The 18082-nt window shown below is 36.9% G+C and overlaps 1 protein-coding gene across 4 annotated transcripts in view; it reads right to left on the reverse strand.

The window, feature by feature from the left end:
- Positions 1-275: 275 nt before the first annotated feature.
- The window catches only part of igsf9b (immunoglobulin superfamily, member 9b), a 34418-nt gene continuing 16611 nt past the window's right edge, over positions 276-18082 (reverse strand). Inside the window, exons 4-21 of one of the 4 annotated variants that reach the window (XM_046872297.1) lie at positions 16505-16651; positions 15245-15396; positions 14441-14558; positions 13423-13564; positions 12877-13022; positions 12572-12714; positions 12332-12472; positions 11946-12062; positions 11639-11813; positions 11443-11554; positions 10836-11011; positions 10493-10725; positions 10266-10350; positions 9689-9859; positions 7427-7463; positions 5351-7046; positions 3825-3991; positions 276-2259 (exon numbers count right to left, since the gene is read on the reverse strand). In XM_046872297.1, coding sequence (XP_046728253.1) covers positions 3974-3991; positions 5351-7046; positions 7427-7463; positions 9689-9859; positions 10266-10350; positions 10493-10725; positions 10836-11011; positions 11443-11554; positions 11639-11813; positions 11946-12062; positions 12332-12472; positions 12572-12714; positions 12877-13022; positions 13423-13564; positions 14441-14558; positions 15245-15396; positions 16505-16651 — 3809 coding nt within the window. In that variant the 3' untranslated portion in view covers positions 276-2259; positions 3825-3973. Of the gene's footprint in view, positions 2260-3824; positions 7047-7426; positions 7464-9688; positions 9860-10265; positions 10351-10492; positions 10726-10835; positions 11012-11442; positions 11555-11638; positions 11814-11945; positions 12063-12331; positions 12473-12571; positions 12715-12876; positions 13023-13422; positions 13565-14440; positions 14559-15244; positions 15397-16504; positions 16652-18082 lie in introns of all 4 variants that reach the window. The other 3 variants (XM_046872295.1, XM_046872294.1, XM_046872296.1) reach the window with 3 other exon arrangements.

Consider the following 18082-nt stretch of genomic DNA (forward strand, 5'->3'; position numbering starts at 1 on the left):
AAAAATTGTAATTATCACCATTGAGTGACAGTTGAAATGAGGTGTTTGTGGTGATATGCTGTAAGGTTTTCTTTTTTTGTTTTTGCTAAATATTTCTAGGCATTTAGTGAAAGAAAATATGATGAGTGACATACTGTACAATGAATTATAAAAATCTCTTGAACAGAGACAATTTATTTCATAAAATTGTTGATTAAAATATAAAACACAGACACATTACATATAGAAAGAATATACAAAAAATGCAAATAACTTTCAGAATGATGGCAATCGTATCAAATTTACATGAAGTATTTTAAATATAAAATAGATTTCTTAAAAAAAACTGCTATTAAAACAATGTATGTGTGTGTGTATATATATATATATATATATATATATATATATATATATATATATATATATATATATACACACACACTGTATTTATCACAGGTACAAATTACTATATACAACTGTAAAATAAAGGCTTAGTGCGAAAGTAACATATTTACATGCAAAAAAATCTCACATACATGCTTTATCACAGTCAAAACCTGTACAAAAATAACCTGTAAAAAATAAACTGTGGCATGGTGACGTTATAAACCGACTACAGTTAGACAACAATTTTTACAACCTCATAAGGCACTGGGTGAACCATAAAATAAGGAATTTTGTCTGTTCTTTATATGTATAAAATAAATACATTTAAAAAGAGCAGTAGTAAAGTAGCTGAATGGAACAAGACAACATATTATTTACAATTTGATGACTGAACTTTAACTCTTTTATACATTATTTGCACAAACAGAAAATAACATGAATGATACAGCAAGAAACATGCTTAAAGCCCCAGTTAGGAACAATTGTAATTTGAAAATCTAAGTTTGCAAAGATTGCAGCATGGGTGCCTTTTGATAGCCATACTATGAGCAGTTGCAGGGAAAAATAAACTATGTTAAAACAACTGGTACAATGCTGTACCTATGCTATAATTGTACACTAGCACTACATTAAACCCCCAGGTGATACTTATATTTTAACAAAAATCAGACACTATTAATAAAAGTTCAATTAACTTTTTTATGCAACTTTTCATAGAAATCAAATCAAATTTTATTTGTCACATACACATACATACAGAGTGCGACATGCAGTGAAATGCTTTGATGTAATTTAAACATGTTCCTTTTGTAATCTAATTCAATATTCTGTTGTTTCATGTTTCATGAAAATAAGAAAATATATATATACACTATTCATGAGCTGTTGCAGCTATGACCCGATATTCAAGAGCTTTTTCTCCAAACAGACTTTCAACAGTTTAAGTTATATAAGCGATCTTATTCGATATCACATATACTGATGTCACAATGTAAGTAAAGGATGCAAACATTAAGTTCAAGCAAATTCAAATAGTTGTACACATTACCATAAAATAATTACATAGTATGGGAGACAAAAAAATTTAAATATTGACAGTCACAGTACATGTAAGAGCAATAAATGCAGTCTCATTTTTAGGCTGCAGAAAAAGATTGTCTAAGCACTTGTATAGTATTTATGGTTTGGATTATTTTGTGATGAAGTCAAAGTATTATCAAGTACATTTTCACAAACAAACAAAGATTTTGAAGTCTCCGGTGATGCTCACAGTGAGAAATGCATTTAAAATGATTTGAGTGATTCTGGTAAACTGTATGTCACAGTTAAATTTTTAAATTGGAATACAGCCAATATGCTATACCATACATGATACATTTCCCAAAAAAGAATTGCAAAATTAGCTTCTGAATATCCAGCACCTGATATCATAAATATGATAAAACACCTGAGAACATTAAACAGCTATCACAGAAACAAAATCAGTATCATGGCTGGTGGTAATAGCAAATTGGCATAATCAGCAAAATACCTTCCATCATTCTCAGAAATGCCAAATTGCATTAAGTATAACACACTAACACTGACAAAGTTTTTACATTCAGTAACATAAAACTTATGACCATTATATACAAAGCATTAGCTTCATATAAGGCACATCTCTAATCATAGTGTGGTGTTCAAAGCTAACAGTGAGATAAGGTCCTCAAAACAGAGCAGACTCTGAATCATGGTTGGGGCCCAGGAGGGGGTGGGGGTCTTGGGAGTAGGATTCCTTGGTCCTGCGGTACTCATGGAACTCTTGCATGAGGGCACAGAAACGTGCTTCACTAAGTGAATGACTAAATTGTTGCTGAGGAGGCTGGGAGGCTAAGGAACCACTAACAAAAGGGCCTGTAGTGAAATATAAAAAAAGGTAAAGGGAAAAAGGAATCAGAAAGGCAGAGGTCCAGACTTGTGTGAGTATATATATATATATATATATATATATATATATATATATATATACTGTCAGAATTTATCATTCTAAAAGTATTTAGACCCCGTTTCTTTTTTTCCAATGGAGTGCAACCTAATACTACAATCCTTCAAATAGATTTTTTTTCTCATAAATCTACACTCAGTACCTCATAATGCCAAAATAAACACTACATTCTAGAAATGTCTGGCATAATTTTTTTTTTTTATAAAAAAATCACTTGTACATAAGTATTCAGACCCTTTACTCAGTAAATTTAAAGCACCTTTGGCAGCAATTACAGCTTCAAGTCTTTTTGATTATGACACAACAAGCTTTGCACGCCTGACTTGAGGATTTTCTATCATTCTACATGGCAAATCCTCTCAAGCTGGGTCAGGTTGGATGGGGAGTGTCGGTGGACAACCGTTTTCAGGTCTCTTTAGAGATGTTCAATAGGGTTTAGGACTCAGGCTGGGACACTCACTAAGGTGAACCTTCAGCCCAGTCTGAGGTCCTGAGTGCTGTGAAACAGGCTATTATTAAATAGATTTCAGTACTTTGCTCCATTCAGCTTTCCCTCAACCCTGACCAGTTGCCATGTCCCTGCTGCAGAAAAACATGCTGCTAGCATCATGCTTCACTTTTGGGATGGTTTTGGGCAGTTGATGAGTCAGTGTCTAATTTCCTCCAGACAAAACATTGAGAATTGTGGTCATACAGTTCAATCTTAGTTTCATCAGACAAGAGAACCTTGTTCCACATAGTATGAGTCCTTCAGGTGCCTGATGGCAAACTCCAAATGGGCTTCTTCTGTCTAGCCACACTGCAATAAAGAAACTTTGTCTGATCTCCACACAGGATATCCAGTGCTTAGTCAGAGTGACCATTGAGTTGTTGGTCACCTGTTTTACTCTCTCCTTGATAGCTCATTTTGGTGACCAGCACTTGGAAGAGTCCTGATTGTGCCACACTTTTTCTATCTAAGAATTATCGAGTCCACTGTGCTCTTGGGAATCTTCAGTGCAGCAGCATTCTTTCGTAGCCTTCCCCAGATCTGTGACTTCCAACAATCCTATCTCTGAGTTCTGCAGGCAGTTCCTTTGACCTTATGGCTTGGTTTTTGCTTTGAGGGGCATTGTCAGCTGCAAGGCCTTCTATAGAGAGGTGTGTGCCTTTCCAAGTCATGACCAATCAAAAATCTTTACCACAGGTAGGCGCCAGTCAATTTGTAGAAAAATCTCAGCAACAATCAAGATAATTGGGAGGCACGTGAGCAAAATTTCAAGTGTTCTCTTATGTACAGGCGATATTTCAGGTTTTAAAGAATTTTAAAGAAGTTTAGACATTTCTAGAATTCTGTTTTCACTTTGGGTATTGAGTGTAGATTAATGAGAAAAAAAAAATTGAACGATTGTATTACTGCTACATAAGAAAATTTTAAAAAGTAAGGGGGTCTTGATATTTTGCAAATTTACTATATATATCAATGGACTCTCACCTTTTTCCTCAAAACCCTGGAGGCCAGTACTGGTAAGACACCTATCATGAATCAGTTCCCTCCCTTGCCCCATGTCTGTCTCCTCAATCTTCACGGCCTCCAGGAGGTCACGGCCTATCCGGCATTCAGTAGCATCAAACTCATAACTCTCATCTACTGATGTATTCCTACCATAGACAAATATAAAACATGCAATGTGTTCCAAACAATATGTGGCTCCAATGAAAATGTTGCTAAAGATGTAATTCACCTTTTTGACCTTCGGTCTCTCAGGCATGATTCTCTCTTGCGCCACTCTTCTGTAGTCTCAGGAGAGCTCAGTAATGTAGGAGTGATTGAAAGGGACTGACGGAGATGTGCAAATGGCCCTGCACTCCCCCTACCACTGCTCTGGCTGGCATAACTGGATCGAACACCCTCTCCATTAGTGTCCCCGCCCTCGACCATATCCACCACCCCATACAGTTCTCTCTGAATCTCCCCTGGGGGAAAAGCTGCTTGGTGGGGTGAGGGCCAGCTGTAACCCCTGGGTAAGTATGGTCTCTGAAAACTTTTCTGAAATCCATAGGACGAGCATGGTCCCACCTTGCTAATCTAGGCGCACTAAGGGGGTGAGGAGGCCCATGGGGAACATACCTGTGTTGGACTAATCTGAGGGTCTCTTGATAAGAAGGTGCACACCTTGGAGACTCTGAAAAGACTGTGGCTTGTCGACGTGGATCTAACTCTTGTCTGTAAGGTTCTAAATGTTTTGGTGGATTAAGGACTGCTGGCCTATGTGTATGCATGAAAGATGAATTACTCATGTATGGCCTCTCACTGTAGTAAGGTCTCTCCAAACCATAGCCACTGTAAGATTTTGCATGCCCTGTCACTTGACCAGGCCTCAAATAGGTATTTGCAGGTGTGCAACCCAAATTGTATGACCTGTCTTTAACACTAAGATGGGGTAGCTCATCTTTGTGGTAATTATTAGAGACATATGTCCTGGAGCTTTGCTGATGCTCCCAATTCTGAGACCCTAAACTAGCAGATTTTTTAAGATATGGACAGGGCTGCCCCATACTGACAAGTGTCTTACATGGACCAATGCTGATTGATTTCTTCATAAAAGGCACAGGTGCCTGAGAGATTCGTGCACTTACTTGGTTAGTCCTCTTATTCTGAAGTTGACACCACTGAGCATTTTCTGATAAAGATTTCTCCGTACTCTTATTTTGATAAGGGATATTATAAACGATTTTAGCATTTACTAGAGGCTTTGCTGGACTCAAGGATGTGGGTTTGTCAAAAACAATGCTTTTGTGACTTAGTAATGGCTGGAGACATCTTCCTTCATGAGCTACGTACTGTTTTGAAAAACATTTAGTCTCTGAGGACCCTGAATTTATACTTGTATTTTTTCCTGCCAGCTCTACACAGGAATTAAAATTTGTTGCTTTTTCTGGTATATAACTTTCTTTAGGATTATTGGGTATTTTATGATCCACCAAAATTCTGTTTTGCTGATCATCACATGCCTCTACCTGGTAATGGCCTTGATTCTCCCAGTTCTTAGGTACCACATCAGGTTCACCTCTTATTAGAGTTCCATTGACTTGTTTGGTGCTGAGCCAAGTAGATTCTGCACTTTGATAGTCCTCAGTAGGTTCATCTACACTCATCTCAACAAAGCCTGGCAGGCTCAAATACTCCAAAATAGTGCTTGGTTGCAGAGGAGACATCCTCTTGGCTTTCAATGATTCAGATAATCCAACAGAGAAATGAGAATGATCACTTTCAACTTCATTTTCAAAAAGGGGCAAAGGAGAAATGCGATTGGGGCTAACACTGAAGACACACTTGTCACTTTTGCGAGACCGTGATCTGATGCCCTCTTTCTCTTCTTCGGGCTGCAAAGATAAAGATCTGGGCTTGTCTCCAGTTTTGATCTCACTATTAATCTTCTGGTTATCATAGGTAATTGTGATACTACCAGTAAAACTGTGGCTCAAGTTAGAGCCTGGATTTGGGAGGTGTCCATTTGGCCTGGAGTCTTTATCCCTTTCATCAGAGTACAGTGAATTCTGTACAAATGCTCTAGGATTCTGAAGGTGGCAGAGATCAGAGCATGTGGACATAGAGACATATGCTTGTGTCTTTATTTCCCCTTCTTGAATCCCATCATCCTCTGTTAAATTCTTTGTGCTGGAAAGCTCCCTGTCTATTGGTCTCTCTGAGCATTTGGCCAGTGCTTTACTTACATCTGTCTCATAGCAGGAAAGACTGTCCCTTTGGTGGGAATGGATTGAGAGGGAGATACACTGTGTAAATTGTGAATGTGAAATGTCTTTTGCTGCCGAGTCTTCTACACCATTCAAATCTCTGTTTGGTGTCTCCAGGAGTATACGGTCAGGTGTGTTCCCCTCTAAAAGGTTTAGAACAGGAGCCTGGCTGGTGGGAGAGGTCACAGGGCTTATGTCCCATTGAATGTATGGAGAGGTTGAGGTGAGTAGCCTCTCCATAGGACTGCTGGTATTGCCAAAATAACAACCTTTCCGATATTCTGAAATTTGTTGAGTAAGGCTGCTAGGTCTCTGAGCTTTTTTCCGAAGAGGAATGTCCTGAAGTTTTGAGATGGGTTCTAACTCAAGCCCTGCCCATCTTCTAACAGGACTTGCTGACTTAGTCTGCCTCTGTTCCTTCTCATATATTTCTGCCTTGTGGCTGGTTATGCAGCTTTCCATGTACTCTTGCTCTTTCCTCTGTTTTAAAGATTTGCTATAGCTGTCCTGCACTGTTGATAGCAGATCTTCTTGACAGACCAACTTCTCTGGCCTAAATGAACAAGCTTTAGGAGAGCCTCGGAAAGAGTTGCTCTTGCTTCCTGCATGGTTATCTTGTACAGGGCACTGATGCAATTCTTTTTTTGTTTTATTGTGCATTGAGACAGAATCTTCTAAATGTGTTTGGGCAATGAATCGGCCATCAGGCCCTCTTGATATAGACTCGATGGCAGTGAGTGAAGATGGGGAACCACCAAGGTGGCTTTCAAAGAGAGTATAGCATGGTGGTGCAGGTGATGAGGGAAGAAGTTGCTTCTTCTGATCCTGATACTCGCTGCGACTGCCCTTGTCAAAAGATGAGCGGTCCGAAGAAGAAGAGGAGTTGGGAAAAAAGTTAAGTGGAGGGCATAACTTCATCTTCAATATGCTGTTGGGACTGCCATTAGGCAAGCTAGCTCTGAATGGAGACAAATAAAAATTTCAGTAACAAGCAAAAATATATTGTTTAGAACTCATTAAATTTTTCATATTTACACAAATATAAGAAAATTGCATTTTTTATTTCAATGTCATAAAAAAAACTATTAAATTGTTTTAAACTCTTCAAAGTGTATGGTTAAATTAGATTACTATAGTATGGTTAGAGAGTAGGAATAAGTCACCTTACATAATCTATAAAATATGACCATGTGAAATAAGTATTGTTGCTTCCTAAGTTAACAAATTTTAGAAAGACCACAGACTTAGAAATACTTGTAAATGCTGAATCTTCCTCGCAGTTTACATTTTATTTTTTGAAATTTGTATGGGTATTTTATTTTTATTTTGAAGACTTACTGTGGAGTTCGGGCCTTCTGTAAGGCAGTCGAGATGACTAAAGCAGTAAGGAGATAGGAAATAAAGAAGTCAAATTATATGTCACAAAGAACAAAGCAAACCTGCAAACAAAAAAGTAAATACTTCAATTCGTAACAAATAATTTTAAAACCCCAATGTAATATGTAAAATGTAAACACTGTAATGTGTAGGATATAAATCACAACAAAGTTGTCATCGCTTGCTCAAAGGAAGATGTAATATAATTGTGTTAGCGATTGTGTTATTGTTGGTCTTTTGTCTTTGTGGTTGTCTAACAAAATTTAAATACTTTTCCTAAAGCCCTTTCCAAGTTTGTTTCAAGAATAAATCAAGAGTTATAGTCTGATTTATCTTAAGTTTGTAATCTAGCATACCAGTGTAGATTTATTCATTGCTAGTGACTCAAAGCACTTTTGTACGTTGCTCTGGACAAAGGCGTCTGCTAAATTCCGCAAATGTCAATGTAAATGTAAATACAGGTATGCAATCAAAATAACAAAAAAACACTTACAGTGTTTAGAATATCAATAAAAAGTTAATTTATTTTAGTGATTCAATACAAAAAGTGAAACTCGTATATTATATAGATTCATCACACACTGATGTAATTCAAGTGTTTATTTCTTTTTATTTATATGATTATGGCTTATAGCTAATGAAAACCCAAAATTTAGTATCTCAGAAAATTTCAAAATTACAAAACCCTAACCCTAACCCAAGTTCAATATTGGAGACTTGTGATGTCACACTCTAATCAGCTAATTAAATCCAAACACCTGCAATGGTTTCCTGAGCCTTTAAATGGTGTCTCAGTCTGGTTCAGGCTAAACAATCATGGGGGAAGACTGCTGACTTAACAGTTGTCCAGAAAATGATCATTGACACCCATGGCACATGGAGGGTAAGACACAAAAGGTCATCTCTAAAGAAGCTCGCTGTTTCCAAGCAAATTAATGGAAAGTTGAATGATGTGGTAGAAAATAGTGAAACAAAGCCAATTCAAGAATTTGGGGGAGATTTACAAAGAGTGGACTGGAGTCAGTGCTTCAAGAGCCACCAAACACAGACGTATCCATGGGCTACACCTGATGCATTGCTTATGTCAAGCCACTCCTGAACGAGAGACAACGTCAGACGTCTTACCTGAGCAAAGGACAAAAAGCACTAGACTGTTGCTCAGTGGGCCAAAGTCATCTTTTCAGATGAAAGGAGAAAAAAATGTTGCATTCCATTTGAAATCAAGGTCCCAGAGTCTGGAAGAAGAGAGGAGAAGCACAGACTCCAAGTTGCTGGAGATGCAGTGTAAAGTTTGCACAGTCAGTGGTGGTTTCGGGTGTCATGTCATCTGCTGGTGTTGACCCACTGTGTTTTATCAGGTCCAAGGTCAGCACAGTCATCTACCAGGAAGTTGTAGAGCACTTCATGCTTCACTCTGCGAAACCAGCTTTTTGAAGATGGTGATTTTATTTTATTTGGCATCAACTCACACTGCCAAAAGCACTAAAAGTTGGTTAAAAGACCATGGTGTTGGTGTGCTTGAATGGCCAGCAAACTCACCAGACCTGAACCCCATAGAGAATCTATGGAGTATTGTCAAGAGTAAAATGAGAAACAAGAGAGCAAAAAATGCAAATGAGCTGAAAGCCACTGTCAAAGAAACCTGGGCTTCCATACCAACTCAGCAGTGCCAGAGATTTATTACCTCTGTGCCATGCCGAATTGAGGCAGTAATTAGTGCAAAAGGATCCCCTAGCAAGTATTAAGTACATATACTGTAAAAGAACATACAGCTTTACACAGACAATGTGGTGATAAAAATGAATAAGATGTTCTTTATAAGTGAAAGTTTGTCCGTAAGTCGGTGTGTGATAAATCTATATAATATACGAGTTTCACTTTTTGTATTGAATTATTTAAATAAATAAACTTTTTAATGATATTCTAATTTATTGAGATGCACCTGTAAATAGCTAGAACACTCTATATGGCACTTGTCATCTGGTCATCACCAGCATATACCTTTGGGTTAATCCAATCATATCTGCAACCGGCCAAACCAAGCAGAAGTCACACCTAACCCCAACTCTTTAAAAACCCTCAATCTATTACTTCTACACTCCTGCTTGCTTGTAATAAAGAACATGCAGCCACACCACATCTGGCTGTTATTGGTAATACTGCACACACTTGCTTGATTTAAATTACTGTGTATTGCTTTTGTGTATTGCTCTTGCCCCTTACCATCTCGTCTCTTCCTGTGGCGCCTCTCCCTCTTGTGTTTCATAAAACATGCTGTCACCACTGAAAGAGTGATAGTCACAAATAGAAAGCACACACCCGCAATCACACCAGCCATCAGAGGCTGAGTGACAAAATTCATCAAGCTGGGTGGAGCTGGGTATACTTCCATACCTGCAGGCCAAAGTGTAACAAAAAAAATCAAATGTAAAGAATATATATATATATATATATATATATATATATATATATATATATATATATATATATATATATGGGACACCCTGGATTGGATTAACCTTTGATTTAACTTTTATTCACTTTTAATTGTAAAAAACAAAAACAAACTAAATAACAAACCAGATCACTAAAAAACTAAAATAACAAAATGAAATTCTCAAGCAAAAGTGCATTGTTGAACAAATAAATTGCTTTCTTAATACTCATATAAGTTGTAATAACAGACAATGCCTAAATGAAAAAGCAATACTGCAATGGAAGTATTAAACTCGCTGATGGTCCTAATGTTATATCACTATAAAGGTTAATAATTGAAACACTGCCATGTTTTTATACTTACCTTTAGTTGTGATATTGACTGTTTCACTGGGATCACTGACTATTCTATATCCATACGACAGCAGCCGCAGCTCATAGCAAGAATCCTAAAGTGGGAAAATGAATCAAAAACCTAATGTATTCATTTGTTTATTTGTTTTTACATTTATTATATAAATAATTTCTACTGCTATTTTAAATTCTGTTGCACGACACTTTTATACACATTACAAAACATTGGAACCTTACTCTTGCCAGTCCTTGGACAAGTATTTCTGTAGCATTCGCATTGATTTCTCTATCAAGTACAACCCATTCGCCATTCTCCTGCCTTGCCTGGATCATAAAGGCTGTGATCAGTGGAGATTGAGCAGGGGGCAGCAGCCACTGCAGCAGCACACCCACTTCTGTGTAATTGACTGACAGTGAAGTGGGAGCGAGTAGAACTGCATTTACTAAAGTGGGTTGGTCTGTTGAAGGGGCTGAATATGAAAAACAACAAAGGAAGATCAACATGAACATAAAAAGAACAATAAAGAAAAATTTTAAAATGCAGAAAATAATAATAAAATACAACTTAGTCTATATTGACCCAGGGTCATGATGGTGATGATCTCACTGAATGGGCCAGAGCCCAGCTTGTTTTGGGGCAAGATGCTGAACTGATAACTGGTAATAGGCTGAAGACCTGTCACCAGCAGGCTGGATTCAGATATGGGGACTGGGAGTGAGGTCCATTCATGTTTTCCTCTATTAGTGGGCTTCACCCTAAGGAGAACAAATAAACAATAAAAAAAACTACAAGGTTGTAGGTTTATCTCATTAACTAATTTTCCCATCAGCCACTGCACATCAGGGGATCATATCACATATTACTGTTTGCACACCTGATTCATGTTCACGTTGATTAGCACTTGTTTATAGCGTAACCTAACCTACACTCTTTGTCTTTTGAATGTCATTCATGGTTGTCTGTGCACTTGTTTTGCACTGGTTCATGTCTTTTGTTGCTGTGTTTTATGTGTTTGTATGTGAGTGTGAGTGTGAGTGTGTGTGTGTTTGTGTGTGTGTGTGCAAGCACTTTAAAATACATTTCCTGCAATTGAATCCACTTCCTGTTTCTTATGTGACAGAAGCAAACATTTATTCATAGAAACTTTGTTAGAATTTATAATATAGACAAAAATCTGGTCACTCACCAAATGCTGAACTCCTGGGTATATCCTCCATCAAAGCCAGGCTCCCAGGATACATTGGCATTGTTGATGCCTGGCTCAATAGATACTGCAGTCACGGCATGGGGGCTTGTGCCTGACAATTGATAAACAATCAGTTTAGAGATCATGGAAAAAAAAAACGGAACACGGTTTTATTTGTGAAATGCTTTTCACTGACCTAACACTAGAACCACAGTGCCTTTACTGACTGTGGCTAGTGAGTTAGTAGCATGACACTCCCATGTCCCTTGATGGTTTTTGGTGACTGGGTGCAGAACCAGAGAACCATTAGATGAAACAGTAAATGGAGACCAAAGAGAACTCCCAACCTGAAATACAAGACCCAAAATATCCTGAAAATGAGTCACAAACCAATTCCTAGAATAACAAATAAAATGTGACTATGAACTGCATAAAAAGAAAAAGGGCATAATAATACTTTGTTGTCTTTCCTTTATCATTATTTTAGGAAATAGAGTGCTCACCTTTGTCCAGGTGATTTTAGGTGCTGGATCCCCATATGCTTGGCAGGGAATGACGAGCTCTCTACCAACTTCCTGCAGGTACTCAGCCTCGGGAGACACCAGAAATGTTGGGGGATCCTGTGAAGGAGAGTGAATGTTAATAATCAATCCAGGAGCTGTTTAAATGGGTATCAATTATAAAATGTTTGCACAGATTCCAGTATAGGTAAATGCAGGTACCAAAAAAAAGATTCACAAATAAAATTCTTACCCATCTCCTCTCCTATTTCACCACAAGTAAATCTTATCAGACCCGCTCTTTTTGTTATGGTCTCATATGAATAGAACAATTGTCTGCTATGTACAACACCAGTTACACATCTCAGATTATTTGTTAACTACTGTACCTTTAGAACTACTTTGGTGGGTTCAGATTGACCCATAGTCCCATAGCTGTTGTAGGCAGTGCAGGTGTATGTGCCTACTGCATCATCATTAGCTGTTGCTATGAACACAGAGCCTTTTGAGTTTATCATCCATCCTGGGTACTGACAAACAGAAACAGAAAACAAACTTTACTATTTAAAAAAAAAATCCATTTATGTATTGGTGATAATGAGGGTGATTCTTATCACTTTGTTCAGTACCTGGCGTAGGTCCAGTGTGACACCATCTTTGGTCCAGATTACAAAGAGCTGTGGAGGCTCAGCTTGAACTGGGCACACAAGTGTTCCACCCATGCCAGAAGGGAGGTAAGTCTCCCTGGGCATCTGCACCACCTGTGCAGGATCTAAGACATAAAGAGAGGACAGAAGAAAAATAATTAGCAAAACAAACTACACAGAAACAACAAAGGGAGTCGCAGATTACAGATCGAATGATGCATACTTATTTTGATATATGCTAAACTTCTGAGAATTATGAAAAGGAATCTTGTAAAAACTACACTTACGTTGCACTTTGAGGTAGGCAGAAGCAAGGGGTGGCATCAGTAACCCATTAGACGGAATGCAGGTGTAGTTTCCTGTGTCTTCAGGAATTAGCTCAGAAATATGTAAAGTACCATCCACCAGAATCTTTACTCGAGACTTTAGAGATCTAAAAACACATGCACACATTTGATGAATTAACAAATGATGAAATCCAATTCTATCTATCTATCTATCTATCTATCTATCTATCTATCTATCTATCTATCTATCTATCTATCTATCTATCTATCTATCTATCTATCACTTTAAATATCATTTTACCATATTTTTATTATCTTTATATCAAACATAATTATAGGCATATCATTAAAATATTCACTGAATGATGGGCTCTTTGATTAGTAAAAAATTAGTTAGGAATATTAGTTATTGCACTAAGTTACACTAATAGATAATAACCTTTAAGATACATAGCAGTACAGTAGCATGGGCTTTAAGACACAACACTTTATATACATAGAAGGGCATTAACCTATCAAAGAGGTACAAATTAATTTAGCACTCACTCAACATTATAGACATTTTGTCCATCTTTCTGCCACTCATAAGTGAGGTTAGATGGGTATGCATCAGCATGGCATTGCAGAACTGCATCCTGAGACATGTTCATTGTAGTGTCCTCAGGGGGAATAACAATAACTGGAGGACCTGGTTGAAACCAAGAATAAGGACCAAAAAAAAAATGTTATTTAACGCATTTAGAATTTGCTCATCCTAAAAATAAACAACAGGTGGCACTGTTTATTCTTTTCTATGACTGTCTCTCAGACAAGATTAACAGTAGGATATTTATCATTGCTTTTAAAGGTGTTAATTACACGTTGGCACACATTTATAAATTAGCGAATCTCCCTTGTCTTTTACCTTAGCCATTGGGGCAAAACTCTTAACATTTTAACTCATTAATTATTTCGCACTCTGCTGCACTGCTAAAATATTTTCATAATACTCCCAAGCCATAATTTGAAAGCAAAAAAATCGAAAAAAGGAAAATGCAAAAAAATACCCCCCCCTGCCAAAAAACAACAACAACAAGCAAAACAAAAAACAAAACAAAAAAAGCTAGCTCAAACAATAAAGACTAAACTTTACTATTTAATGTCCCAAAATAGAAAACCAACTTAAAAAAAATTTGTATAGACAGTGTAATGCAAAGAAAGTGTTTAAAAAAAATTACTGACTGCATTTAAATATTCAATCATGGAGAAACATTTCTTTACAAATTTTGTATATAAGTGTATTTGGTGCATTAAGAAGTTTTCTTTTTTTGTATGTTTTTTTGTATGCAAAATATGTTTAATGGCTCTGAGTAGTGTAGCATTTTAAGGTCAAAGAGACAGTTACCAGAAATGTAAGTAATGTTAAAGGAATGTCAGCAGTTTTTCATTTGGGTCATGAAGCCAGGGTCAGGACACTTGCTTGTCCAAGTTAATATTTGATGCCTCAAAAGCCAAACCAACCTGTTTAAGCCCTTTTAGAACCTTTTTCTTTGTTCTCTCATATGGATGAGTCAGGGTTACTAACCTTTAACCTCTAGCTGGGTAATGTGAGTCAAGTTTCCTTCAGAATTGGATACGTGACATTTGTACATTCCTGCAGTTTCCCTGGTTACCTTGACCAAAGATAAGGTTCCACTGATTACCTGACAGGAACAAGTTAAAAGAGAAATGTTACACACAAATCTCACTGTCAACTGGTAGATTTCATTTATTTATACCAGCTTTGCATTAGTACTACACCAATAAATTGCATGTAGTGTTTAATTTCATTTTAGCATAATTTAAAAATTTTTGCTAGGGTCTCAAAAGAGTTACATAAATGCTGCAAACAAAGAGAGCAATATTAAAGCAATATAAAGCCCAACCAAAGTCAATAGCTGTTTGAATAAATAAAAAAACATGTCCACAAGTATAACACTGACTAAAGGTTGTGAGATGTGTCAGAAATAACTCCTTTCACAGGCTAATAGGATTGTACGTGTAAATAAATAAAGACTATCAAATATGCAACTTTAATGTGTTAAAACATCATCATCTTCAGAACAACAGACCCCTGAAAATGTAATTCTGCTATTCTGCAATTTATATTTGTTAATACATTGGTTGTTGCAAAACTGTCTTTACGGCCTAGTAACTTTTATTAGTTATTTACTAAATAATGAGAGTATGATTTATGTTGTACCTGAATAGTTCATTGAAACTAATAAATCAGAGGACCATACTAATTTTGCTAATCAGCAAATGATGGTTTATCACTGAATAAATTATTTCACATATCACCAAACTATGTTCTCCAATTTTTGCTTTTAAGCTATTTTTAGTTTACTACCTCAATCTTGTCTTCTTCCTCCACTGTGTTGTCCTCTTTTCTCCAGGTGACTGTTGGTTTTGGGTTGCCATGTGCGCCACAGTTAAGGGTGAGTGATTCTCCCAGAAGGACCTCCACAAAGGAAGGGGGTATCTGTATAAACACTGGTGGAGCTACAATGGAGAGAAAAGGGGGAAGTCCTGCAGCATTTAGCTAATCGAGCTAACTAAATTATTCTATATATATATGCTTCAACACACCGATAATAATCTAATCACGTCAGCCATCAGTAAAAGCATGACAAAACCCATTAGGCACAAAAGAAAACTAAAATCTAGTTAGATATCTAATGCATGTTACAGTACCCTGATCAGTTAAAGGGAAAAGCATTCAGACAATATTCCTAATTTGAATTATGATCTAAAATGTGAACTGTAAAATGTCATGAGCACTCTTCTTGTAATTTGTGTATGTGAGCTTCTTGGAGATATGATTAAAAAAGAATAAATAAAAAAAAAATTGTCCCGACAAAAATGTGTGAACATGAAATATATAAGTAAACAAACGTTTTACGTGACACACTCACACACTCAACCCCACGAACATAAAAGGGGCTGAGGAAAAAAGGTTAGATGATACAGCAAGATTGAACACTGTTGTTAAAATAGTGCCAAAGTACACAACAATGTGTAAAACCCTCATTTACACTGTAGTACTTGAAGTGTTCTGCCTCTAGCTGTTATTATACTGTCATTTTAAGTGTTTAATTTACTTACAGCATATATGTATATTAACATAAATGTATATGGTGTGCTTTTTATTGGCACTCAAATCATTATAATCTCTACTGTTTTCTAAGGTGGAATATTCAAACCTTACATTCTTGCTCCACGTCACTGTATAAAGAGAACAGGCTGGAACAGCGGTGGTAAGTAGCGTTGATAGTAGCCTCATAGCTTAGTTTCCCTATTTAATCTATAGATTACTGTTTGTGTGGCTATTCCACATGTTTCTTTACATCTCCCCAAAAACATGTTGGAACATGAATTCCTAAATCTTAATTGCCTCTACGTATGAATGTATGCGTAAGCAAAATGAAACAGACTTGTGTGGTCTTAAGATCTCTGAAACCACCATAAACCTGACTAGGATAAAACAGTCTCGGAAGATGAATGAATAAATTAATGAATGGGAATTATCTTTCCAAAGAGTCATTACAGCAGGCAGTTACAGCAGGCTAAATCTATTTAAGCTACTGTCTCAAGATGTAAGGAATCATACCTGTGATTGACAGGAAAGTCCACGTCCCATTTCTAAACTCATCAGCGCTTCGGTCTAGGAAAAGTATGCGACACTCAAACCAGCCTTCATCCTCCATAGTCAAGCCATCAACAACTAAAGAAGCTCCTCGAGACAGAGACACACGGCCTGAGGACAGAGTGAGCCAGAGAGACAGCAAAATTCATAAGAAAGTTATAAAACATAATCACTTTAAAAAAATTAAACTTTTGAGATATACATAAGAACATGAGCTTTTTTGCAAGAACTTTAAACATATGATCCATACATGTCACAATATAATCATATGACTACATAAAACAGTAGAATTAAAGTGTTGAAGTACAATGCAATACAGTCAACAGTTTGGAGGCAACTAAGCATCACAGTGATATGATTTATGAACGTTCTATTGCAGATTTTTTCTCCTTTAACTCTTGTATTAACCGCCAAGGCTTTCCACTCAATTTTGAAGCATAGCTATGGGGATTGACACATTCAGCCACAAGATCTTTAGGCATTGATTTTTTTGGTGAGGAGACCTGGGGTGCAGCTGGTGTTTAAATTCATCCCAAAGGTGTTCAGTGAGGTTGAGGTCAATGCTCTATACAGGCGATTCGATTTCTTCCTCTCCAACCTTGGCAAACCATGTCTTCATGGTTTGCATTATACTGTACACATAGGTATTATTATGCTAGAATCCTTATTCCAATGAAGGGATATGTAATGCTACAGCATAGAAGAATTTGTACAAACTCACAAATCCACCCTGCCAATAATACAGTTATAATATATAATATCTGAACACTTTACATGAATTTAATGCTTTAGCTTGCAATCAATAACTATACAAAACTGAAAAAAGCCAGATTTATGAAAGAACAGTAAATTAAATGGATGCTTCAAGTTAACACAGACTCACACATTGATAAAATTTCACATGCCAGTGTGGAATTTGAACTTATGGAGAGGATACTATAATATTAATGAAGGCATTGTTTTTTTTCTTCATTCTGAGTGAATGAAAAATCAGAAAGAACACACACAAAAGCCTCAAGGCTGTCTCTTCAATCTGGCCACCACTGTTCTTGTCATTCTGCTTTTGACATCTCCTGGCTCTCAGAAACTCGATCTGTCAGTTGCCTAGATACTGAAGCCTGCTTTTGCAGTTCCTAACTGTCCCCTTTCGTCTCATAGGCCCTCTACATCTATACACTCTGCCTCAACATTTCAGGCTGATGGGGTTTCACTAAAGGTGATGATTAAAAGTGCATTGGAAGGAGACATTTACTCATTTCAGTGCAAACCAAAGTCCATGGTGATGAAACAAACACATGGAAACTTACTGTAAAATAATTTTAACTTGGCTTGAAAAAAGAAATTTCAATACCACTAGTCATTTCTTGACATCCTAAAGGAAACTTATTAACTCCACATCAGTAACTGTGCTAGCAGAGGAGTCAGCTGAGTAGATTTAAAGTAAAGTTAAAAACACACTGGTTTAAATTAATGACGCACAAAGTATACAGGAACATCATTGCCAATGTGATTGTATACACAGAACAAATATGGAGGAATGTG

This window comes from Silurus meridionalis, chromosome 17 (assembly GCF_014805685.1).
Source record: "Silurus meridionalis isolate SWU-2019-XX chromosome 17, ASM1480568v1, whole genome shotgun sequence".
In the NCBI taxonomy this organism is placed as follows: Eukaryota; Metazoa; Chordata; class Actinopteri; order Siluriformes; family Siluridae; genus Silurus; species Silurus meridionalis.